At 62.4% G+C, this 25728-nt stretch overlaps 1 protein-coding gene across 5 annotated transcripts in view; it reads right to left on the bottom strand.

The window, feature by feature from the left end:
• Positions 1 to 156: 156 nt before the first annotated feature.
• The window catches only part of RPTOR (regulatory associated protein of MTOR complex 1), a 333238-nt gene continuing 307666 nt past the window's right edge, over positions 157 to 25728 (bottom strand). For all 5 annotated transcript variants that reach the window (XM_045044638.1, XM_045044640.1, XM_045044639.1 and 2 more), the window contains 10 exons: positions 22774 to 22879; positions 20323 to 20437; positions 18696 to 18820; positions 16383 to 16487; positions 6911 to 7017; positions 5459 to 5586; positions 4012 to 4098; positions 3094 to 3210; positions 2619 to 2748; positions 157 to 1946 (listed from right to left, as the gene is read on the bottom strand). In XM_045044638.1, coding sequence (XP_044900573.1) covers positions 1878 to 1946; positions 2619 to 2748; positions 3094 to 3210; positions 4012 to 4098; positions 5459 to 5586; positions 6911 to 7017; positions 16383 to 16487; positions 18696 to 18820; positions 20323 to 20437; positions 22774 to 22879 — 1089 coding nt within the window. In that variant the 3' untranslated portion in view covers positions 157 to 1877. The remainder of the gene's footprint in view (positions 1947 to 2618; positions 2749 to 3093; positions 3211 to 4011; positions 4099 to 5458; positions 5587 to 6910; positions 7018 to 16382; positions 16488 to 18695; positions 18821 to 20322; positions 20438 to 22773; positions 22880 to 25728) is intronic.

The following is a 25728-nucleotide window of genomic DNA, read 5'->3' as shown; positions in this document are numbered from 1 at the left end:
GCCGAACCTAGGGGGAGAGACCCCACCCCCGCCCCGACATCCCGCCGCAGGCCCCGCCCCCTCCCGAGACAGCCCGCCCCGCCCCCGCAGGCCCCGCCCCCAGGCCCCAGCCCCGCCCCGCCCCTCCCCTCCCCACAAGCCACAAGGCCGCAGCGGTCACCTCTGCACTTGTTTATTGTCATGAACAGTTGTCGTTTGCTCTTTCACTCCGCAATTCTCATTTGGTAAAATAAATAGAGATAAACGAACTTTCAGGGCGTGCTCCGTGGAGCCCCGGTTAACTCCATGATTGGATTTTCGCTTCAGACCCGGGATGGCCCAGCGGGCCGCGGCGCAGCGGTTCCGAGAGGGGGCACAGGAGGCCCCGCCCGGCGGCGTGCAGTCTCCTGCACCACATCCACCCGGGGGTCAGCTGCCGGGCGCGGACCCTGTCCCGGAGCCGGCTCCCGGGGCACACGGGCAACCCGCGGCCGCAGAGCCCGGGCAGCGCCGTCCCCGGAAGGCGCCCCTGGGTAGGGCACCTAAACTTCCGTCACCGCTGGGACGCACATTCCCGTTATGGCCTCTTATTGGCAGAATTAGTTAAGCCAGCTCACTGCTCTATCTGAATAATCTTGATTCCCAAGGAAAAATGGAAAAAATGCTTTTCAGAATATCATCATTGTGGTTTTGTTTTACAAGCGCTGTTTGTAATCGCTTAGCACGTTCCCTGTTGTCCTTCTTGGGGCTAAACCGTCCCCGTGGCTCCGAGGTGGTGCCCGGATACGGGCAGACACACGCGCACACCTGTGTGCGGACATGCGCAGATGCCCTGCCACGTGCTAACGCAATCACCAAGCAACTTTTCTGCTTTACTCACTGCAAGACATGAACTTCGCTCGCACCAGCAAGTGGCGGCAAAGGCGGTCCACCGTTCACCCACAGGCACCGGGGCCCCAGCTGCCTCCGCCCACGTGCAGGCATGTGCTGCACCAGGCGAGGAGGCCGGGGGGCCACACAAGTGCATACTCTGTGTTGGTTCCAGTGTGGAGACCACGGGCCCTGCACATGCATGTACACCCGTATGGGGAGGCCACAGGCCTGAGCGGCTGTCACTGCACCTGCCTGGGGAACAGCAGCACTTGAGAGAGGCAGGCCCTGTGGCCTAAGGGTGGTGGCCAAATCGCCAAGGACTGGCCACACATGTCGAAAGCCACAGGCCCCTCCTGCTAGCGGGTCTGTGGTGATTGGGGCTTGTGCAGGGAAGGTGGGCTGTGTGGGGGAGGGGCGGCGCCGGCCCTCCTACGGTCTGGCCACGAAGGGCCCCCGTGGGCAAGGACTGGCGGTTGGCAGGAGGCTTGGGCTGTCTCCTTCCGTGCGTGTGGGCTCTGTCTCTTGCATCTCCCGCCTCTCCCAGCCCGCTTGGAAACCCCCCAGGAGCGCGTGTGCAGAAAACGGGCTGGCTAGCTTGCAGCCAGGGGAATGCGGCCCAGGCTGGCTCACGGCCAGGCAGCAACCCAGAGACCTACGTGAGCCCCAGCGCTGCCCCGTCCGCCAGGGTGGCTGAGCCCCGGGGAACGGCTTCTGTCTCGGAGCTTTCGTGGAGCCAGTGCTCGGGTCCCTCGCCAAGTAGAACGAGTGTGTTTTCCCCTTTAAAAATCTCAGAAGCAAAACAGGACGGGAAGGGTGCTGGGACGTTTGCGGCTGTCCCCGGGCTGTCACACGGCAGGACTCTACCAGAGCCCCCTTCCCTGGGCTCCTGGGCGTGACAGCGACCACAGACGCACAGACAGACAGCGAGGGGCCTCCCGGAGCCCTCGGCAGCAGGTCAGGACCAGTGTGGAGGGTGGCGCGGCGGGTCCGCTATGTACATGGAGGCCTGGCAGGAGGGGCGCCCGCTATCTGGCCCGCTTCTCCACCGAGTACACGGAGATGTAGTAGTCGTTGCTGCCCACGGCCAGGTGAGGCTGTGGAGGAGAGCAGGGCAGGTGAGCGGGCGGGCGCCGCGGGCCTTCTTCGCCCCCACCCCACCGCGGCTCTCAGCACGGGGCCCGCGACCCGAAGCAGGGACTCTCGGGCTCCCCACGGCTCCCCGCGGGGATGGTTCCGGGGACCAGAGCCCCGCACCTCATGAGGGCTGCTGCCAGAAACCACAGACTAGGGGAACGATCTGGGCTGCTCGTCCCTGAGGAGCACAGGCTGGGCGGGGTGCCCCGGCCCCCCCTCACTGCAAGGTTTCTCCAGGGCTGGTGTCAGTGCAGGGGCCAAAGGTGACGGGAAGGGCAGGGCGGTTTCCTGTGCGTGTAGCCCACGATTCCCTGCTTGATGGGGGAACCGGTGCTGTTTCTGGAGGCAGTTTGGGGGCCATGACCCCCCGACACCCTAGGACCCAAGAAGATCTGGTTTCATGCCATTCTCAGACATGGGGAGGGGGAGGCCTGGGGCGCCCTGAGGGCTGATTGTGGGGCGGGGCCAGGCTATAGCCCCACCTGCCTGTCCCGAGTTCCCCCGTCCCTCCCGTGTAGCCTCCAGTCCCCATGCCCCCCTGCTATTCCTGCAGGACCCTCCGTATTGCCCTGTGTCCCTGCGTCCCCCTGACCCCTCCCACGGCGCCCCCGGCCCTGTGTGCAGATACAGACCCAGTGCGGGTGGAAGGCCAGGCAGCTGATGGCCCCGACGCGCTGGCCCATAAACCCGTCGTAGTATTTGATGTTGTTGATGAGCTCCCCGTTCCCGCTGTAGATGGCCGTGAACTGGTTCATGGAGCCGCTGCACACAAGAAGGTCTGCCGTCAGCCGTTAGCCTTCCGGCTGGGGTGGTGGCCCAGCAGCGAGGCAGAGGCGGGGCTCGGTGCAGGTGGGGAGGCAGACGCGGCCACAGGGGAGGTGGCCCTCTCTCTTCCTACATCGGCCCCGTCCCAGACACGGGGCCGACCTGCCCGCCACCACCCAGGCACGAAGGGCCCCACACTTATGTGGCTCCGGCGTGCTCTCCTTCCCAGGCAAGAGGGGGCATAGCGCCTGCTGTTTACACGGAGGCCCGAGGCTGACTCTGGGCGCTCTGAGATGGTCTGGGCGGGAAAGGGCCCTCATTTTCTCTTAGCTTGGCACCTACCAGGCGATAAGGTTTGCCTGGGGGTGGATGTCGAGGGCCGTGAGCCCCTTCACGATCTGAAGGACGTTCACGGACTCCGGCATCCGAGGATCGAAGAAGCGCACGTCTCCGTTGACACTGTTGGGAAAGGGTCACTCTGGTGAGGCCGGGGCGGGCCAGCCCCCGAGGCAGAGCACACGCCCACCCCACCCCACTGGCCTTCACACCAGGACTGGCGCCAAGCCCCCCCCAGACTCCTCTCCGCGGCCACAAAGGGCTCTGCCTCTAAGGCAGGAAGTAGCAGTAAGTGAAGACACGGGGGAGGATGTGAGTTATTGGTTTCATTTCTAGTCCCGGAGATTAGATTCTGCGCAGCCAGGGATGCGGTTACAGGACGGGAGGGGGGGGAGGCCGGGAGGCCGCACGTCACCCCTGGAGGCCACCTTTCCTGCCCTTGGTCTCTGGTGGGCGTCGTTCTAAGAGCTATGTTCTGTTTTTATATTACAAACAAGGGAAACAGCATCTCTTTGAAGAAGTGGTGTCTTTGTAGCAGTAAATTACATTTCGTTGTCCCTTAACAGGCAAATAAATATTCGCTGCTCTCAGTACAGGACTTAGCGGGCAGCAGAAACGGATTTATGGGTAGCCGATGACTCGACGCGGATATCCCACGGCCAAGGGCTGGCAGGTGCCCGCCCCTCTCCCTCGCACACCCCGCAAGCCTCCACCGAGCAAGCCTCCCGCTGCCAGTGGGAGGACCCGTGTGTCCCTGCCCTCCCGCCGCCCCTGACCTTTCCGGCCAGTCCCAGAGTGGAGGTTAATTACTGCCCTGCCATGCCATCCTGTCCCGGCTGTTTAAATACCACGGACATATTTTAAACGGAGGAGAAAATAATGTTTTCACAGCAGCATGTCTCATAAATATTCCCTGCTCATTACCTCACGCTCATGATGTGGCCCTCGGGGTGCTTCTGGAGGTAGGCCTTCACCACCCAGGCCGTGTGCTCCCGGTACGTCATGACGCGGCTGGAGGGAGGACGATGGGGTCAGAGCCCGGGGGGCCGCCTAGGCCGGGGAGGGGGCTGCCGGCAGGGGTGGGGAGGGGGGCAGCGGTGCCCGTTCACTGCCCACTGCAGGACAGGAGCGGGAGCTGAGAAGCCAAGGGCGCGACTTCATTTTGAACAGAGAGAAACCGCGGGTTTATTCACGGCTGTCAGGATCTGCCGTGCGCCGGGGTCAGTCGCCCCACCCACCATTCACCGTGATGTTGGGACGCGGTTGGGGGGGGACGCGGTCGGGCTCCCCTGCCCCCCCCGGGACCACGGCACGGCTGCCCCGGAGCTCCCCGGACAGGGCACCACGTTGAGCACTGGCCACCCCGAGACTCTGGGGGTCGGGAATGAGGACCCCAACTGAGAAGCTATCGAAACACAGCCCTGGTGGGCAGGACGCACAGGGCTCACAGTGAGCCCCAGGTCACAGGTGTGGTGCACGGACGGCCCCGGGTCACCGGCCTCAGCGGCAGGGCCACCCCATGACCCTCGGCTCTTTTGGGGCCAATTTGCCAGTTTAGTGCCTGCCCGGTAGCTGTTTAACACGACGGCCTGACGGAGGTGTGACTCACGTGCCCCCTTCGAAAGCGCACAGTTAGTGGGTTCGGGGTGGTCACTTTGGCCGGGCACCCCTGCCCCCACGATGGCTGCTTCCTGCAGTGGTGCCCGTTTTCCGGGGGACCCTCTGCAGAGGTGCCGCTGAGCCTCGGGTCTGTGCTGGGAGGCCCCACCTGACGTGGCCCGGCTCGCCCCAGTACCCGCCTCTGCGGCAAACGGCCCGCCTGGTGGCTGGTCTCACGGGGCTCCCCTGGCCCCGGGGCCACGCACCTGCCCACCTGCCGCCACTCCGTCACCCCTGGAGGCCGGCCCAGGTTTTGGGGGCAAGGTGGGTATGAATAAGCACATCGTGCCGGGGTCCCCAGGAGACTGTGCTGCCATTTGCCAGCCATGGGGCTCGGGCGAGTGACTGCCACCTGTACCTCAGCTCCTGCCCACCAGCCCGGCCCGACCTGGCCCTCGGCCTGGGACTGAGTGGCGGTCCCTGGGGCAGTCACGACCACGCAGGTGGCTCAGTGCTGCACAGTGCCCTTGTGGACGCTCCCTGACAGTCTCCCTGGCCACGCACTTCACGCAGGAGGGAAACCGAGCTCACGGAGGACAGGGCCTTGCCAGGCCCCCTCCCCGCTGATTTCCTACTCCGCGTGCCATCAGGATGTGGCCCTGTGGGCTTGGGGTGGGGGGGGGCTCGTTCTGGGCCCAGAAAGGCGGCGGCAGTGTGCCCACAGCGTCTGGGGGTGCTGGTGAGGGGGGGCGGGGGGCGGGGGCCGGATTACCATTCACTGAGCGCCATCCTCCGGTCGTAAACGCGGATGGAGCCGTCGCCGAGGCCAGCCACGATGAGGGAGCGGTGGGAGTCGCAGGACAGGCTTGTCACGCAGCTGTCAGCGCCCGTGGGGATGTCCTGGAGCCAAGCACAGGGACTGCGGTGAGCCCGCCCGCGGCCGCCCGGCGCGCCATGTCCTCCCGGAGTCAGGGACCCCCGCCTCCTCCTCCAGTGGGGAAGCCAGCAAAGGCCCACGGAGCCCGAGGGACTGGTGGGGGACCCGGGCTGAGTCAGGCCCACACCCACCCGAGAGCCGGTCCCCAGCCGCACACATCTCCGGGAACGGCTCTCGGGGCCAAGCTTTCGAGTGTCTCCCTCTTTCCTAGAGCGGAAGCGCGTTTTGGTAGAAAGGGATCCTCCGAATTAGTTCGGGAAAGGGCCCGGGGAGCTCTGCCTCCTCGCCTCTCCTCCTGGCAGCTGTAAATGCTAGAAAAGGCCAGGGGGTGACGAATGCTCGGCAGGAAAGAGTGGGAGACAAAGGGCCGCACAAGAGGGAGAGTGCTCTCCCGTTGTTGGAGGTCTGCTGCCAGTGGGCACACGGGAAGGAAATCCGACACGTATGGGACAGGAATCTGATCCGCTTACAAGGCAACAAGACACCGGATGAGACACATCCAGGTGGCTGAGCTGAAGACGTGTTCTGGGGGCACAGACTCCCGAGTAAGGGTTGTGAGCATGGTGGGGGGGGAGCGGTGAGGGGGTCCACGCTGCAACAGGAGGGCCGCAGGGGCCCCGGGAAGTAAGTGTGACAAAAGCCAACTGTGCCATCGCAGGACCCGGGCACCGGACAGACAGAGGTCATCTCTACCGGGTGGCTCCCTGGCAGGGACCAATGACGTGGCAGGGCCTCACGGCGGCTCTCTGTCCCCAGCCCGCCCTCCGAGGGCTTGGCGGGAGGCCCAGAGCCGGGCAGGGGAGGCCGGGAGGACAGGGCTCTGGGCCTCAAGCCACAGCCAGCACCGCTGCCCAAAGTATCAGTGGCCCCGAGCTGTTTGCGGCCCTTTGCCCCCTGGCCTCTCCGCCAGGATGTCTCAGTCAAAACCAATTCACTACTCGCTCTGTTGATTAAAATGGGAAATAAAAGATGCCTTAAGAAGGACACAGTGGAATAATTCATCGTTCCAATTTAAAATGCTTTCCCCCTGCTGCTTTCTGATATTCCCTAATTTGCATGGATAAAATAATATTTGGAAGTAATTAGGACCAGCAGAGGCTTAATCATGCTGCCAGGCAGGGTCGGGGTGTCACAGTGGATGTGCACCAAGAGGCAATTAGCCTCTGAAGGCTTGGAGGCGGGCCGCACTCCCTCCCGGCTGTGACCCCTGTTCCTGCCTCTCTGTGAGGAGGGCCTGTCTGGGGGGGCGGGGCAGGGCTGGGGGGCGGGGCGGGGGGCTGGGGTTACCTGTACTTTCATCTCGCGGTCCGTGTCCCAGATTCGGACGATCCGCACGTCCCCCGAGCTCATGAGGAGGCCAGTCTCCTGCTCCCAGTCTACCACCATCCCGGCTCCTGGAGAGACAGAATGTTCCGGTGTCACCGCGGGAGCCTGTCCCAGGCGGCCACCTGGCACCAAGGACAGCCACGGCCGGGTCCCCGACCCCACGAGAACTCCAGGCCCCGAGTCTGGGTCGGGCAGCAGTCTGGAGCCCTCTCCAGATCCCCGCTGGGCCCAGGCATCTGCCTGAGGGACAGCACAATCCGAGGACCGTTTGTCTAAGCTGTCCCAAAGCTTCAGAGTGGGCGCGGAGGCACTTCTCTCGACCCCGTCAAAGGTCACGGACGCAGCTTCTTGGGGTCGAGCAGACCGGGCCGCGTGTGAGGCCCACGCCGGGAGTGCAGTGTTCCTAAAGTTGGCACCTAAACGTCACGGGGGGGACCCCAGTTAAAACAAGGTTACATTTTAAACATACAGAAGAGAACACGACAGAAATCTCTGACCCACCCCCAGATCTAGTGGTTGAGGCGCTCGGCCGTTTTCGCCCTTTTGAAAAGAAGTATAGATGAGAGAGTATAAAAAGAAGCATAAATAAGTAAGATTTTAGACACAGTGCGAGCCTCACTCGCCCACTCTGATGCTGAACCGTCCCAGGTCGAGGGCATCTCCCCGAGCCGGGCTCCGTGAGACCCCCACCCAGGTGCACCTGTCCACGAACTAGGACAGCTTCCATCAACGCCACCAACTTCACAAGGGGTGTGTTTCCTAGCGACCTCGCTTTCCTGTAATGTTGTCTGTAGAGGACTTATCCCACCCAGTATGTAGGGGTCTCGTTAACTCATTTAACCGTTTGTTTTGCTCTTCCCTGATTCTGGAGACCACGGCTCGAGCGACGACGTCTTCCGCACCCCTGTGTGCGCTCGGGAGGGTGGCACCCAGGCAGGGGTGCGGCTCCCGTCCTGGGGTTCACTGCCCCCAGCCAAGGCCACATCTGCAGCGTCCGTGGACACCGAGGTTGCCCCACGTCCCACGGTCGCTGGTGTTGGTGGTATTCCTCCTCACTGGACTGCGTGTGCTGTGATGACACATATTGTGACGCCAGTGTCTTGTTGTCACTTACGAGGTAACTTTGTGTTCTTTTGCTCACACGGGAGTCTGACGTCACATTTGTCAAACTCATTTCCGTGGCGCTGTGGCCCCTTCCTCCCCCAGGAGCCCCATTCTCCCCGCTCTCAGGCTGGACAGCCTAACTCCTCATTCCTTTCCGCTGCGTCTGTTTAGGGTGGCGGACCTCCCACCAGGCCCCGATGACCCTTTCAAACCCCAACCCTGCTGTGTGCGCACAGGGCTCCCCACCAGGTACCCACCCCCCACCCCCCAGCAGTGCTGGGAGGGGGAGCCGTGCCCAGACCTCGGACAGACTTATAACCACAGACAACGTGGCTTAGCTGTGGAAATCTTGTAAGTGCCATGGGCTTGTGAAAGAATGTGCAGGGAGAGATGGAATTTGTGGGCACGGAGTTTCCTTCTGGGGGGGTGAGAATGTTCTGGAACTAGGTGGATGGTGGTTGCACATTGTGACTGCACTAAATGCCACAGAACTGAACACTTCAAAATGGTTAATTTTACGTTATGTGAATTTCATCTAAATAACAATTTTAGAAAAGGACAAAAAAAAGAAGAAAAAAAGAAGAGGCAAGCGGGATGCCCCTACCAGGCTCCAGCTTTTGCTCTCCTTGACCAGACGGTCACCTGTCTGTACGCAGAGGCAGCGCCCCTGGGCCCTCCTGCCGGGGGTGGTCCACATGCATCATCACTCAAACTCGGCTGTAACCGTTCAGGAACCAGTTCAGAGGTCCTGAGAGGGGCTGTGGGCCAGCGCCCACCGGGACTCCAGGCGGCCCTGAGAGGGCCAATGGTGGCCGACCGACGTGGCCTGCCTCACCAGTGTCCCAGGAACCGTTCCCGCCCACGGGCCAGGGTAGGGAGGGAAACGGACCCTGTCCACCTGTGGGCCTTCTCTCTGGAGTCCCTCACATGACGGGGACCGGATGTCCTCATCCAGTGGAGACATCAGCCTCACGCGATGAAGGTGGGATGGCCGTGCACAACAGGGAGGGACGGCCGGGCGGCAGATAACTTTGCACGGAGGGAGATGGACGAAACAGGACTCAAAAGGAAGCTGGTTCACGGCCCTGAAGACCCAAGTCTAAATGCGGCTGGACAGTCAGGTGTGGTGTGAGAGAGTGGAGAGGTTGGACGGGCACAAATGGGTCACAGGAGGGAAGGTCTGCCTGTCTTCGTCCAATAGACAACAACATGCCTTCACGCAGCAAGCCTCTGCACGTCCCTGGGACCGACGAGCTGGCAGACCCAGCAATCACACGACGTGGACGCAGCCTTTCAGTGGGAGACACGGAGATGGGGCAGGAGGGCCGGCCCGGGGGAGGCCACGTGATGGGTTCTCCCAGCGGCGGCTCTTCTGACCCAGGCCAATTTGACGCCCACTCCCTTCCTGTGATTCTGAGCTCACTGGCATGGGGGCCCCTGGCTGCCGCCGTCCCCACGTGGGAGGGACACTGCCACACTGATGGACAGCTGCGTCACGCCTCAGTGACGAGCTGTCAGTGCCAACGACAGGGCAGTCGGTCTGGGGACCATCCTCGGAAGGGGCCGCCCCCCAGAAGGGATCACCCTTGGAAGGGAGAACCCTCAACACTCGGAAGGGACCAACTTCTGGAGGGCACTGCCCTGGGGAGGGACCACCCTGGAGGGGGGACTATTCTCTGGACGAGACCCACTGGGCATCACACTGCACTGACAGGCACATTTTCTTCTCACGACACAAGGATCATCTGCACTCCTGGCCGCGCCTGGGCCATTCCAGGACAAAATCCACGGACCAGGCGGCTTGAAGAAGATGCTGATTTCTCCAAGTCCTGGAGGCTGGACGTCTGAGGTCAGTGCGCGGGCAGGGTCGGGTCTGGTTGGCAGACAGCAACATTCTCGCATGTCCTCATGTGGCAAGAAGAAAGATGGGGTGTCCCTTCTTACAAGACCACTGACCCCATCATGGCCCAACCACCGTGACCTCATCAAGCCCCGATCACTCCCAAAGGCCCCCTTCTCATCCCATCGTGCTGGGAATTAGGGCTTCAGGAAGTGGATTTTGGAGGCCATGCACATTTCTGAGGACAACGACTTCCCCTGGTTTGATCGGCGGTAACACTGAGCCATGTGTACGAGCCCACACGCCCCTAGAACCCTTTGTTGCATGGCCGGAGCGGGAGGTGATGTAGGGGTGACGTCAGCCAGCACAGGTGTGTGTGACCACCCCTCCTGGGGAGTCCGCACCTGAGGGCACCCAGAACTGGCCCCGTGCACACCTACACTCAGGCCCCCAGGTCGACGCAGGCCCTGGGTTTTCTGCAACGGCTCCGGCTTTAAGAAGCATTCTTGGGGCGCCTGGGTGGCGCAGTCGGTTAAGCGTCCGACTTCAGCCAGGTCACGATCTCGCGGTCCGTGAGTTCGAGCCCCGCGTCGGGCTCTGGGCTGATGGCTCAGAGCCTGGAGCCTGTTTCCGATTCTGTGTCTCCCTCTCTCTCTGCCCCTCCCCCGTTCATGCTGTCTCTCTCTGTCCCAAAAATAAATAAACGTTGAAAAAAAAAAAAAAAAAAAAAAAAAAGAAGCATTCTTTGTAAAATTTGGAAAATGAAAAGTAACTTGCTTTGTATAGACTCTGTAAGTCTTTTTAAAGAATACGCAAATTCACACGTCCAAAAGCGCATCGGTCGGACCACATGCCCTGGGCCTTTAGCCGGTAGGCCATGGCCTTCGGGGAGGGGCGGGGGGAGCACGAGCTGGGTTGGTGCCCCGCCGCCTCTGTGCCCACCTGAAAGCCCAGCTCCCGGCCTCTACCAATGACAGAGCTTAGAGAGTCTGATTACTAGGTTTCCCTCCTGACAGGGAACACGCATCTGGCCGTGTCACAGCCGCGGAGGCTCACGGGCTCCCTGATCCGTGGACCCGCGGGGTGGCCGCTGCTGTGACAGAGAGCACACTGCCTGTGCTTGCAGACGTCCTTGGCCGTCCACCCGGCGCTCTGTGCCAGCCCTGCCGGGCACTGAGAAGCAGTGTAATGAGTGTGTAGGCCAGATGGAACATGGTGCCCGTGCCTCAGCACCATGACCTGGGGCCACGTGGACAGGCGGAGAGGGTCTGGGGTGGGGTGGGCGAACCCAAGGACTGGAGGCCAGAGTCGCAGCTCCCTGCACGGGGAGAGAGAAACGGGCTTGCTCCGTGTCGTTCTGGACGCAGGCCCGGGCTCGAGTGAGGGGGCAGCGGGCAGCTTGCTTCCCGGGCACGTTCTTCCTGGTGGACCCCACGAGTCTGAAGATCTTGCTCTGACTCAGCTGCCTCTCCGAAGATGCCCTCAGATACAGTCGCCTGGGTGCCGACACCACGGGCCTCGCGTTTCCGTCTGGCCCGGCGGCTCCGGGCGGGGCGTCTGCTCGGCCACCCGAGGGCTCTCACCGCGAGGAGAGGATGTGGATCTCGTGGGCTCTGGTTCCTGTTAAACTCTAGCCTCTGTGAAGGCCAAGCAGGTTCCGGTTGAAAGTAGCTGGGCGCACGTGGGGCAGCCAGCGGACTAGAAACCCGTGCGCGTGCTGCAGACGGCGGGGTTTGCCCGAGCACCGGGCACCGCGTCCGGCAGGCAGATCCTTGCGTGTGCAGACGAATCTGACCTCGGGTAGGATGTACAAGTGCCCGGAAGGTGGTAACAGTCATATTCTCTGAACCTGTGACCCTGAGACTCATTTCACAGAGGGACAGCCCTGGATGCGGAGCTCCCACTGCCGAGAAAGCCACCGCCCCTCCTCAACGCCGAGTTTCCTGACCTGAAAACCAGGCACCAGGCAGTCCTGCTCCAGAGGCGCCCAGAGGGTAACGACGGGACAGTTGCACAGGGTGCCTTGTACGCGGGTGCCCGGGGACCTCGGCCAGCCTGCAGGGGGCACATCTTTCCACCGTCCTGGCTGTGGTGAAGGACCTAAGCTCAGGTTGGTTTGGTAACTTTCACAGAGCAAACGAGGGAAGCGAGGCAGAGTGAGGACCCCCAGTGAGGCCCACCCTGTATTACGGTCTGGTTCTTTCTGCGCTGCCAGGCTGACCCTGATGGACACCAGGGAAACAGAAAAAGCCTTATGTGACAACTCGGTTATTTCCTCTCTTTTAAAAAAACGGACAGAGTGTCATCGAAATTGGCCTCTGAGACGCGGAAAACGGCCAAGCCTTTTGCTGCACATCCAGCTTGCCCCAAGGACGCTTCCTGAGCACTGGCCAGGCAGGGCCCTGGACCCCAGGCGTCTGGTCCCAGAGAAGTGGGAGCAGCCCGGGAGAGGGCACCTGGCCACCGTGCGGAGCGACAGGACGCCTCACCCGTGTGGGTTGAGGGGGGAGCCCAGCCCAGGACCAGCAGCTGCGTGAGGGCTCTGGGGCCCTCAAGGCTTCTCTCAAGGCCGGGACAAAGCAGGTGTGTCAGCACGCGCAGCCAGAGAGACCTCTGTGGTGGGTTTTGCACGAAAACAAAACCCAAAAGGATAAGTGTGCGGAGCCCCCAGGGCAAGGGGCCAGTCCTCCGGGCACAGGCGAGAAGCACAGCCCTGTGGCAAGGGGGTCCCCACTCTCCCCGTGGGACACAGGTGCGGAGCCCCCCTCTGGGGTCAGGCCCCCTCTATGGCCCCACGAGCACCTCTTAGACATCGCCGGGTTCAGAGACGCGGGTCGGGCAGCAGAAAACTGGGCTCAGGAAACGCTGCTCAGGAGCAAATGATTTCACCTAAACTTACGTTTCTGATCTGGAAAATGGGCCAAGACCACGTGAGAGCTGCTCTAGGGGTGGGAGGAGATGGGGACATGTTCCCCATCGGTCAGGCTGGCAAGCCACCCCGTCTGAGAAGGGAGCGGGGGGCCTCCAGGCCGATGCGCCCTCCAGCCCGCACAGCCTCACGCACAGTGGGGCTGTCACCGGCCCCCTCACGTCTGCCTCCTGCACCGAGGGGGCTGCCCTTCCAGATTCTAGATCCGCCTGTGGTTTCTGGAGGAACGGGGGCCGCCATCAGCGCCCGTTCCCGCACACGCCGAGCGCAGGCTGGCCAGCAGCTCCGGAAGCGGCCGGCGCGAGGCTGCTCTGCCGGCACCGTCCTGGCTTTCGTGGTCCTCGCCCTGCTTGCTTCCTGGCCGCTCCTGGCGGATGAATGTTAAGAGCGAACCAAAGGCCCAGGGCTGGCGTCAGCGTTCACACACGCCAGGCTGGACGGCGTGTTCTCGGCTCTCCGGGGCTGCCGAGGTACAGACAAGCCCGGGCCCTGTCCTGTCCCGGGCTCCGTCCCGCGGCACCGACCCCGACCCCGACTGACAACCAAGCAGCTGGAAGCGACCAGACCAGGTGCCGTCCGGCCCCTCGTCTGCCCCCGGCCCCCAGCCGTGGAAGGCGGTCCTGAGGCTTTCAGAGAAAGCGACCCTGCCGTTTCCCTGAGAAGCTCGAGTACTCTTTCCCAAAGAGCAGAAGACTGTCTCCTGCTCCGGTTTTTCCTTTCCGGATCTTACACGCAGGGAACGTGTTACCAAAACAGCTCTTCACAGAACACTGAACTGTAAGTCCGTTAGATCTGAAGGGACTTCTTGTTCTTAGCGCCTCAGCCCCCAGCGGCCCCAGACCCACGGCCTCGTCTGTCCTCCTGCGGAGGACGGCACCAGACCTTGCAAAGGGCTTCCGCACAGGCCGGGAGGCAGGCTCCTTTCCGCCTGACTCTGTAAATCACAGGTCTGGAATCTGCGCTGCCCGGACTCCCGAGGCCCCGTCTCCTCACAAGGCTCCCAAACGGTCAAATTAAGAGAGAAAAATGACTCGTTTAGAGCGTTACACATTTTATGTTTGCTAACCCAGTTTTACAGTTGTGTATCCAAGGGCAGCTGCGTGTGGGTGTTTTGGTAACCATTAAACTTATATGTGGATTTTTCAGATGGAAATAGATGCTATAACAAACTTGTATTAAATTCTGGAAATGATTACTTTTCAAAAGTTTACGTGGAAAAACCAATCTTGATCTGCAACGACTTCTCTGCTCTCATGAAACGTCCTTAAATAAAGCCCACAGGATGGAGTCCCTGCCTTCGGGGTCAGGGGGCCCAGGAGGTGAAACCATGAGGCCTCGGATCCGAGGGAGATTCCTCTCAATGGCTTTCCTTAAGATTTGGTCCCAGAGCCTTATGCAGCTACCTGACTCGACCCGTGACCTCTGAGTGCTCGCTGGCTAGTGTTCTTTTGTTCGGGAGAGGATGCGTGGACAGGACGGATAAGCCCTAGCCCTAGCCCTCTGCTGGCCCCAAAGAGCGCCACGGGCCAGACAACAAATGCCACCACGCGGACCACAGGGGCCAGGTGCCCGCCCCCAGCCAGGGCGGTCACAGGCAAGAGTGAAGGCACTCACCTTCCTGCTTTGGCAGTCAAGATAGACTGGGGCCTTTCGGGCCAGACCTTCCAGGAGGCGAGGATGATGGGTCTGGAGTGAGGGTTAGTTGGCCAGCCAGAGCGGTCAACAGAGCCAAACCATCCAAAAGGTTTGGAAGAACACTCAAGTAGAAAGAAGTGGGAAGGGTGACAGGGGGGAGTGGCCAAGGCCAAGCGTGCCACGGTCCGGAGAAAAAGGGCTGACCTCAACCAAAACGTGACCTGACAAGTGGGAAAACACAATTGCCAGGGTTTTTGGGCCCCCAAAAAGTCTGTCTCGAGGTGGAGAATCGGAAGGAGCAGAGGCACACCGTGAAGCCGGACCGCACGTGCTATTGGAACCTCCAAGTGCCTGAGTGCTTGTAAACGCCACCGTGACGTCCACTGTGGCCGGGCCAGGAGGGCTCCCGGTGTGGGGAAGGTGCTGTCGGTAGGGCAGGGATGGGGCCGCCGGGAGCACGGAAGGGAGCGCCCGTCCCCGACTCTACGCCAGAACATGTGCACACGTGTGTGCACGCGTGAGCCAGAGGTGCCGTGAAGCTGACGGCGCGCTGACCCTGCGCGTATCTCACAAGACTTTCCGTCCTTAGTCACAGACTGAGGAACCAGACGGTGACCTGGCCGCGGGATTCCAGCTGCGGACAGCTGCGTGAGGGACTTCCCGGCCAGCAGCTCTCCAGGCACCTGGTCACCCCAAGTCTCCTGGGCCTGTGGGCAAGGGCCCCTCCTGTGCCCCACGTGCACGCGTGCTCAGAGGACGGGCCTCGCCCACCCGCCCCGGGGCGGACGGACACGGCGGGCCGGCACACCTCCTCCTGAACAGACAGCTTGCAGGGCCAGCGGGAGAACCACACGGGGTGGGCACACAGCTTTGAGAGCCGGGGAGAGGGGTTCGGGCCCCTGCCTGGACGGCCCCTGCAGGCCACAGCCAGAACTCTGAAGGGCCCTGCCTGGCGCTGCTGGGGGTGCCCTGGGTGCGCAAGAGTGGCTCTTGGCGTCCCCTTTCCTTCTCTCCCTGGGGTCTCTGCCCCGGGAGCTCCCGGGTGGCTGCGGGCGGGAGACAAGCTTTTGCTCTAATCCGGGAACACTGAGGCAGAAGCGAGAGGCCCGGTGACACAGAAGTGGCCGTGTTGGGCCTTGGCGGTGGTGGGGGGTGGGGGTGATACGGATGACTGTTTTATTCCTCAGATAATTAAAACTCAGCGACATTTTGAAGCAGTCCACAAGGAGACGTCCGCCCTGGAGCTGGCGCTGGGCGGCCCCTCCCTCACGACGTCACCTCCCTGGGAAGCAACTCGCCAGGACGGGCGCTCTCACAGAGGGGAGAGGAGCCACACAGATGACCGGCCGTGAAGAGAACGGCCACACAACAACCGGACACAGACGGGGCCACGCGGGAGCGGACACAGTCGCAGCCAGGCCGGACCGGGAGCAGAGGGCAGGGGACTAAGCTGCTCTCACCGTCAGCTGAGCAGAGAGACCGGGGCCCCCGCGGCTTGGCGTCTCCAGAACCCAGCCGTGCCAGACGGTCCACGTGCCACGGCAGCACGGTGAGCCCCCGAGGGACCGGCGTGCGGCGGCAGCTGTGTCCCCCCACCCGGGCGAGTGTCCGCGGCCTCCGCCGTCCGGACAGACATGCCCGCATGCCACGGCGCTCGCCCCCCGAAGGGAGCTCGCCTGGGCACGGGGCGTGGCCCCCAGGCCTTTCCCGCAGCGCCGGCTGCAAGCCCAGGACGAGGGTGCGGGCAGGTGCGCCCAGAGCCAGGGAGCCCTTCGGGGGGCCGCATCTCCTGACCTGCAAGTGCTCCAGAGCAGCCGGGGGAGAGCGGCGGCTCACAGTTGAGGCGGCCGGTGGGGAGCCACCGCCAGGGGGAGGCGGGCGGGCGGCGGGCAGTGAGGGGCCGCGCCGCTCCCGGGAGCACCCACCTCTGGTGGTGGGCAGCATGTCCGAGAGCCCCTGCCAAGCAGTCACCATCTCTGGGTTCTTCTCCAAATCCGCAAAGTTCTTCCAGACTCTGATGGCGCCGTCATCTTGGGGAGAGAAAGGGGGGAGGTGAAAACGCAGGCCTGGCCTCTGGCACGCGGGAGGGAGCCCCCCTCCCCGGGTGGCAGGAGACCACGCGGTCCCCCTCGAGGGGGCCTGACGCAGGAGCAGCGGGCCGGTCGCGCGTCGCCATCCTCAGACTCCTGTCTGGGCGCAGGGGGACCCGCCACTACTTTCGACTCTGGCCCCAGGTGGCTTCCTTCCTCGCAGTGACTCACCCGCACCACGAAGTCAGACCTCCAGCCGAGCCCCTGGCTTGTGACCCCACGGGCTCCCTGCGTCAGGAGGCGGGCTGGCCGCCCCTCCCTGCCCTGGACACTCAGCACAGGGTTCTGCGAGCCTGAGTGGCGTAAGCGTGAGGCTCCACCCGTGTCCCTACGCCCCACGCGGGCCGCGCTCTCCGGACTCACCGGCCCCTCACGCGTCGCCTCAGAGGTGGCTCCCGCCTGGAGGATGACCGCACGGGATGCCTGCTGACCCGTCCCCGCCCGCACCCACCCGTCGGCTCGTCCCGGCCCCGGTCTCCTTGACAGTGAACTTAACCCTGCTCTGGAACCCAAGCCCTCGTGCTGCTTCTCTGCTGGAACCCCCTACTCCTGGGGACCCTCCCCGGCGCCCGCCGCGCTGGGGATCACTCCCTCCTCCTCCTCCGCGGTGCTGAGAGGTGCTCAGTACGCCCCGTCCTGCAGCTTCCCGCACCACCGCCCCGCCCTTGGACCCCTTCACCCTGATGCCTGCGGCCGAGGGAACGGCTCTGGATGGTGGCTCAACTTTGTCTGGTCCTGAGGTGGCACTGCCTGGGGAGAGGCCGCCAGCGGGACCCTTCCCCATGGGTACATCATTCACAGTGGGGCCCAGGAACCCTCTGAAGGGAAGGGGGTTCCCAGTGCAGTCAGCTCAGCTACGTTGATGGCTCAGAAGCTCAGGCCCAACACAGGCCGGGCCCGAATGGGGACATGCCCAGGATAGCACAGGACAGGGCAGGCCCAAGCTCAGAGCAGAGAGGGACAAGACAAGAGTAGGCCCAGGACAGGACAGGGACAGGCCCAGGACAGGGATAGGACAGGATAGGACGGGGACAGACCCAGGACAGGATGGGGACAGACCCAGGACAGGACGGGGACAGGATAGGATGGGAACAGACCCAGGACAGGACGGGGATAGGCCCAGGACAGGGATAGGACAGAATAGGACGGGGACAGACCCACGACAGGACAGGGACAGGCCCAGGACAGGGATAGGACAGGATAGGACAGGGACAGACCCAGGACAGGATGGGGACAGACCCAGGACAGGACGGGGACAGGATAGGATGGGAACAGACCCAGGACAGGATGGGGACAGACCCAGGATAGGATGGAGATAGGCCCAGGACAGAGAAAGACCAAGGATAGGACAGGACAGGACGGGGACAGATCTAGGGCAGGACAAGACGGGACAGGCCCAGGACAGGGACAGGATGGGGACAGGCCCAGGACAGATAAAGACCAAGGATAGGACAGGACAGGCCCAGGACAGGGAAAGACCTAGAATAGGACACGACAGGACGGGGACAGACCCAGGACAGGATGGGGACAGGACAGGGACAGGCCCAGGCCAGGCTGAGGACAGGATGGGGACAGACCGAGGTCAGGACTGGGGTAATGTGGGAAATAAGCCTGCATGTCGACCTTGGCCCCCTCTCGTATGCCCCTTCTCCCTGTCCGCCTGTCCCATCCTGGTCTGTCACCCCTGAAGAAGCACAGTTAGACCAACAGTGACCTCTCATCACCCAGAGACAGCGGAGTCCTGTCTTTAAACCGCTAAAGCAGACGCCTGTGGCCCAGGGTGGCGTCCTGGGAAGCCTGTTCCAGAGTGATGTGAAGTGACCCATTTCAGACCCCTCCACCTCAACTCCGAGGGCATCACGGGGGCCGGGGGGCCGGAGGCAGACAGCGCCTTTCCCGGTCAGGGGAGGTCCTGCCCAGAGCAGGAGACGGTCCCGGGACACCCCCGGCACTGGTCACCCTGCTTCCCCTGTTTGTGGGCGAAGCCCGTTCCCTCCAAAACCTCCCGCGTCCTCGGTGACGGTGGCTGTTCCTGTGAGCAGTGCCCCCTTGGCAGAAGAACGATCAGGATCAAAAAAGGCCGTGTGTGAATATGTGCTGGGGTCTCCATGCTGGGTGTGGGGACCCGGCCCCACAAAGCCCACTCACCTGTGGCCGTGAGCAGCAGCGAGCAGTCCTGGCCATTCAGGTACTCCATGGCGGTGACCCTGGTATACCGAGGGTTTCCGTTGTGGAAGTAATCCAGCTTCTCCCCTTTCTCCCAGTCCCAAAAACTTCGGGGAAGGAGAGAGGAAGAAGGTTGGTCGTCAGGGAGACGCAAACAAAACGCACAGGGCGATCGCCCCCCACCTGCCAGGGTGGCCACGACCAAAGCCATGAGAGCCTCAAGCTCTGGCAGGGTGTGGACAAGCGGCCCTAGCGCACGGCTGCCGGGGGCTGGCTCGGGGCGGGCATGGGGGTGCCCCGGGGCCCGGGGTCCCTCTGCTGGCCGTCCACCGAGAGGTCTGCCCACCCCTGTTCACGACCGCCAGTGGGGGAAAGAAGCCGTGACAACGGGATGGACACAAGTCGACACAGAGGACTTGGCCGTGTGCCCGTAGACACAGAGCATCAGAACAACAGTGCCTATTGCTGTTAGAACCTTAATTATTAGGAGCACACGACTGTCTACAGGGTCTTTAACATTCTGCTTCTACTTCACAGGAACTCTTAAAAACATAAACGTACGGGTGGCTCGTAGTCATTTAGAATCTGAGGTCAAATTCAGCTCCTTTGGTATCAGATATAAGCTGTTCCGGGACAGGTATCGAAAGATACCTGTCTCCCTTGTTATTTACTTTGTCGCTTCCTTTCATAACAAAATTAAACCCAACAAACCATCAGGGTGGACTTAATCTTACGGTGTTGTCCTCCTCTAAGCTGTGCTGAAAGTAAACATATTTTTGAGAAATGAAAAAGAGAACCTGGCCTTAAGAACATATTGAAAAAATACCCCCAAAACTCGGGAAATGACCTGAGCGTCCCTTGCTGGATGGGGGATAAAGCTGGCTCAGCCACACACCGGGTATCGCCCGGCCTGGACAAGGAGGGACGCTCTGACGCCTGCCATAGTGTGGACAGCCCCAGGGCACAGGGCTCAGTGGAAGGACCAGACCCGGGACAGGTGAGGTCCCCGGGGTCTCAAATCCAGAGACAGACAGCGGGACGGTGGGCGCCGGGGGGAGTGGGAGGGGGAGTTAGAGTCTAACGGGGGTGGAGTTTCAGATTTTAGAGACGGAAAGAGTTCTGGAGGCGGACGGCGGCAGTGGCCGCGCTGTGTGAACGCGCTTGGTGGCCCTGAACTGGGCACTTAAACCCGGTTAGGATGCTGAACTGTGCTGTGCGTATTTTACCACAATAAAGAAAAGGGAAAAACAGAGGGAACAACACCCTGACCTCGCCCCCCACGAAGTGCGTACGTTCTCTGCGACACAAGTGCAGCACTCACAGTAAATCGGGGCTGGCGTCTTGCGATCACGCGTCTCCACGGGCGGTACCGAGAGCGAACCCCTTGTGCGTCCCCGTCACACTGTGGCTCTGAGGAGCCCACGTGTGCTCTGGTGCCGGCACGAGAGGCTCCCGCCAGCCCGCGCGCCTCTCTCTCCCCCCGTGTTCTCGAGCCCCGCCGCCCGCAGCACCCCAGAGGGCTCGCGGCTCCCGCGCCGGGAACACGGCACTGTCACCGGGGGGCTGGCCGTTACCGGCTGAGACACACGACCGCCTGTGCCCTGCGTACCAGATGCTGTCTTTATCAGCCACGGCCACACACGGCGTGAAGGGGTGGAACTTGACCACGGAGGGGACACCGGGGTTCCTGTTCAGGAATATCTGGTCGTCCAGTCTTGCGATACCTGCCCAAAGAGACACACAGCGATGGGCCTCGACGTGCAGAACCCGGGGGTCGTGGCGCCTCCTGTCTGGGGACCTGGGGAGGCACAAGGGACACACAGGGCAAGTAGGGGTCGGACGAGGGCCTGGCTCCCTGACCGCAGGGTCCCCCCAGCACGAGTTTGCAGTCGGTGCTCGTCAGTTCGTGCGTGCAACGACGCCGTGCTCAGAGATGTGCAAGTTGGTGGTTTTCGAAGAAAGCAGGAAGGCCACCGTTTGTAACTCAGTTCCAGGTCGAAGCATCGGGCACACGGGCTACAGTCTTGGTGGCCTCTCAGGGGGGGTGGTCCCTACGGAACTACCCGGTTGAGAGACAGATCACCACAGACGACAGGGAGGTGAACGAGGATGTCTGCACCGGGCCCCCAAAACCAGAACCAGGAAAGAAGCCGTCAGGAAGGGGCTTTGAAGGAGTCTCGGGAAAACAGTAAAAAGAGGCTAAAAGGACAAGAGGTCAAGACAGGTTTAGGTGGGATTTTGGTGACTAATACGAGGCCAACTCAGTGCAGCCAGGGACGTGAGGTCCCTGCAGCGTCGTCGGGCACCGGCCTGGCCCCTGGGAAACCCGGGGGGCCATTAGTACTGGCTTCACCCGGCCCCCCGTCTCTCCCCCCCACCCCCCCACCCCCCGTTATAGCGGCAAACATGGAAAACCAGCCGGTGACAAGGACGGGGCGAAGGGACACACGCCCAAAGGTCCCAGGGGCTCTGTCTGTGGCAGCAGTGTTACCCGCAGGGGCCCCGACCGCGGGTGGCCGGGAGACACCGGGAACACTGACTCCCGGGTCAGGGTGCATTGTGCGTTTGTGACGACACTGGTCCTGCCGGCCGAGGTCACTGGGGGAGGCCGGGCACAGGCGTCGGGGAACCACCTCATTAAGCTGCAGGCACCCCCTCTCTCAGGGGGGCACAGCCGCCTCTCAGAAGGGGCACTTTCCACTGGCGGCAGCCTCTGTGCGGGCACGCGAGTGGGGTCGCCCGTGTCCCTGTCTCTGGTGGCCGGGTCCACCGCACGGACCTCTCAGGGGCTGACGTGCCCGGCGACTGCGTCCGGGAGCCCCCCTCAGCTGTGTCTAACAAGGAGGCCTCCTCTTCCCACAAAGACCGGGAGACCCCGACCCGGGTTACAAAGACAGTCTTTTGTGTTCGTCAGGAAAGCCCAGCTCTTTCTCCAGAGTCCCTGGCCCTGTGTGTGGCTTCCCCATCGAGGCCAGTCTGCCTTCTGATGCCTAACTGTGGGGGGCAGACGTGGGGTCCAGGGAGTCCACTGTCCTGTAGAACGGGGCCCCTGCAGGATCGCAGACCTTCGAGAAAACAGCCTCCGATGCTGTAATTCCCAGAGCGCCGACGCGCCGGTGGCTGTTCTGTCCTCGGGAAGAAAGCCGTGGAGCGTGGGCCGGCCTGGCTGCACACGTCCGAGCGGTGACTGCCGGGCCAGCAGACGCCGAGGCCTGAACACTAGGCTGCTTTACATCCAGCCGCCGCCAGCCCCTCACGGAGGCAGCCTTACGAGGCGACTACGGCCCCAAGGAGTTTTACGGAGAGCACTGCACACCGAGGCGGCCGCACGCCACAGTGGCTTCTGGAGCGGCCGCGTGTGCTCAGGGACACGCGTGTCTGCGGGGACGGCCTGTCTCATGGGCCCCACCCCCGGCTGTAAAGAGTGACTCTTGGCAACCACCACCATTTTACAGGACAGAAAGGCAAGGCGGGATCAGTCCGCCAACAGAAGGGCTGACAGCCCGCGACGTCCCACTCTGTGCGGAGCCTGGGCAGCTGGTCGGCCCGGCCGGCCCAGTGACTGGGGCCACGCTGGCTTCGCGGTAGAAGATGGAGGTGCACCCCACCTCTCTGTGCCCCTGAAGCCGCGGGGCTGGGAGAGCGGGAGGGTGGGGGTGGGGGTGGGGGAGGGGAGGGAGGCTGCCCGTCCAGCACCGGTGAGGCTGGGGCCCTGCAAACGGGGCCTCTCTCGGCAAGTCTGGTAAAAGGGTCAGTAAAGTGGGACTCAGATACAGCCCCGGTTGACAGTGGGATTATTCCGGGACAGGAGGGGCCGGCTGGGCACAAGCAGCGCCTTGCGTGTGGCCTGTGCCCCAGACAGAGCTCGGGGCTCCTTCCGCCCTGGGAGTGGCAGGGCGCACAAGGCTCGCTCGTGCGAGAGGCCGGCGGGGGCTTCTCTTGGGAGAGAGTGGCCGAGCGCTCTGGGGGCTCCTGGGGGCCAGCCTGGGGGAGGGCCTGCACCCCGCCAGCCCCGCCACGGGCCCTCGGAGGCGCCCCCCTCGGGAGGCGGGCGGCTTACCCTTCTGGATGAGCTGCCGCGCCTGCTGCCTGACGTGGGTGTTGCGGAGAAATCGCCACTCGCGCTCCTTGCGGATCTGACTCTCCAGGTCGTGTTCCTCCGGGATCTTGAACGATAATAACACCAAGTGAGCTTCGCGAGTAAGTCACAGGCATCCTGTTTGCGCCTCGTGGACCCCGCGTGCCTCACAGACGGGAGGTTCGCGGCCACCCCGTGGCCAGCACGCCTTCCAGCTGCCTCTGCTCACCTCCCGGGTCTCGGCACATCTCGGCGACTTTCACGGTACCTCACGCTTTTCATCACTGGTACGTTTGTTACGGTGATCTGTGGTTGGCGCTGGCGCCTCTGACGGCCCAGGTGACGGTCAGCATGTTTTAGTAGTGAGGTATTGTCTTAGATGTTTTTATCTGTTTATTTATTAGCATTATTTTTAATGTGTTTTTATTTTTGAGAGCATGCAGACGCACATGAGCAGGGGAGGGGCAGACAGAGGGAGACAGAGGATCAGAAGTGGGCTGTGAGCTGTCAGCACAGAGCCTGATATGGGGCTCGAGCTCACCAATTGTGAGATCATGACCTGAACCGAAGTCAGATGTTCAACTGAGCCACCCAGGCGCTCGTTTGTATTTATTTTTGAGAGAAAGAGAGAGAGAGACAGAGAGCGAGAGCGCATGTGAGTAGGGAAGGGGCAGAGAGAGAGGAAGAGAGAGAATCCCAGTGAGGCTCTGAGCCGTCAGTACAAAGCCTGACATGGGGCTCGAACTCGCGAACCGCGAGATCATGAACCGAGTTCACTGAGCCACTCGGGCATCCCTGAAGTATTTTTGAATTCAGGTCTCTACGCTGTTTCCTCAGACACGGTGCTATTGCACGCCCGGCGGACTGCAGCGTGGGGCAGTGACTTACGTGCTCTGGGGAACCAAAACATGCGTGGACTCACTTTACTGTGGCTCTGGACCTAAACCTGCAGTGTGTCCGAGGTCATGACCAGAAAGAAAGGACCCTGTTCCCGAACGAGGAAACTGGGTTCTGCAGCCTGGCCAGGGCGCCCCAGCCCAGCTGGCTGGCACAAGAGGGTGGCAGACAGGAGCGCCTGGCCTCCCCCCTGAGGGGGAGCTGCCCGCTCCGCAGGCCGCTGGGTCCAGAGGATGAGAGGGCCCCCTGGGGAGGGCAGGGAGCGGCACAGACTCAGGGGATGCCTCAACCCCTGAGGCCATGTGCCGTCCTGCTCCTAGGAGCCCCTGACATGGGGCAGCGGGGCAGCCTCTGCCAAAGCAGACAAGGAGCTTCAGGGACAGGGAGCTGGCGGGATTCGGCCTGAGGCGAGGGGGCCGGGGGCCGGAGGCCGAAGCCGCACACACGGAAAAGGCAAAATCAGAAAAAGGTGGGCCGTGCCCAGGGACTTCTGCCTTTATCCCTCCTCTTGTGCCAGAGAACTGGGGCGTCGCACTTGACCAGAAAGGGGCTTATGACAGCAACAGAGGGGCCCTGGTGGAGGGAGGGGGGTGGCTGTGCGGCCTGAGCTGACTGAGCACAAGGTGAAGCATCAGGAAACGGCCAGACTGTGGACCCGGGCAGCTTCAAACAGCTCCCAAGAACCCTGTACCCTCCCCACCGGGCCACGGTGTCAGAGACTGAGCTCAGTTCCTCCGAAATACGTGCGTGCCCCACAAACTGCCCTGTTCTCTGTCCCTTGGGCAGGGGTTCTTCCCGCTTCGTGGCCCGTGTGTGCGCACTCGTGTGCCTGTGCACGGACGGTTGTGTAAAACCAGCGTCCGCGAGAGGCCCGCCCCCCGCCAAGAGGAAGCCGGGATTTAAGTTGGCTTTTTAATAAACGTGGATTTCCTTAATCCTCGCGTGTCATCAAGTAAACTGGATTGGCCCTGGGTCCCTGCTTGAACACCCAGGGTCGTCGAGTGCCAAAATACAGAAGAGCTTAATCACACAAGAGAAAACCCTACCTGGTCTCGGCTGAGCCAAGAAGCCGGGCCTACCTTAAGCTGCCCGTGGTCAGCGCGGTAACACCACACGGTACCAGACAGCCGACGCTCGGATGTAAAGATCGTTTTCTCTGCTGGGGAAAGCACGGGGCGGGGAGCAGGGACGGTGGGCACAGGCGCGTTCTTAGGCGCCAGCATGGCTAAGAAACCACGCGTCTGCACGGACAGGAGCCCAGATGACGGCACATTTCGCGTGTCCACGCTGGATGCTCCGTGTTCTGATCACAAAACAGGAACACCCACCCACGCTCCCCGGCCTCACTGCTGGAGCCCGCGGGTCCCTGCTGCGAGCTGTTTCCTTGCTCTGTTCCTTCTTTTTTCTGCAGAATCACAACCCCACACCGAACAAGACAGCAACAGCCACAACAGACATCCACGCGTGGAGGCGACAAGGAGAAATGGTGTCAGCTGCCTCCACAGAACGTTTGTTTAGTGGTTTGGAAATAACCCGGGGGGGTAGACGGGGTAGATCACGGGTTGGTAACAGTTGGTTTCACTTTGTGACAACCCAGAGCTTGTTCCAAAAGACACGGCAAGTGGTCACTGACGCCAACCAGGAAAACACTGAAAGCGTGGGCGGGGCGAGGATACCGCCCTTTGATGGAATCCGGTTTCCGTGGGAACACATCACAGGAAGAGGGAGAGGCGCTCCGAGCAGGAGGGCAGGACGGGCACTGGGTTCCTGGACGCACGTGCCCCAGGGCCCAGGTGCCCCCTTGCGCAGGCAGGGACCGGGCCCAGGGGCGGACCTGGGGCTGCAAAGGACACAAGATGGCGGCTGCAAGGACAGGAAGGAAGGCGCGTGGACGTGCGGGGCCCCTGGCAGGCCCGTCGATGGAGGTGTCCCCCCCCGCCCCCAGGTGTGCTCATCCAAGGAGACGGTCAGAGCTGGGCCGCACACGGCTCTGCGAACGCCGCTGGCGTCCACCTGGGGACGGTCTGCCCAGAGCCACCA

Source organism: Felis catus, chromosome E1 (assembly GCF_018350175.1).
Source record: "Felis catus isolate Fca126 chromosome E1, F.catus_Fca126_mat1.0, whole genome shotgun sequence".
NCBI lineage: Eukaryota > Metazoa > Chordata > Mammalia > Carnivora > Felidae > Felis > Felis catus.
This window is presented reverse-complemented; position numbering and strand designations above follow the sequence as displayed.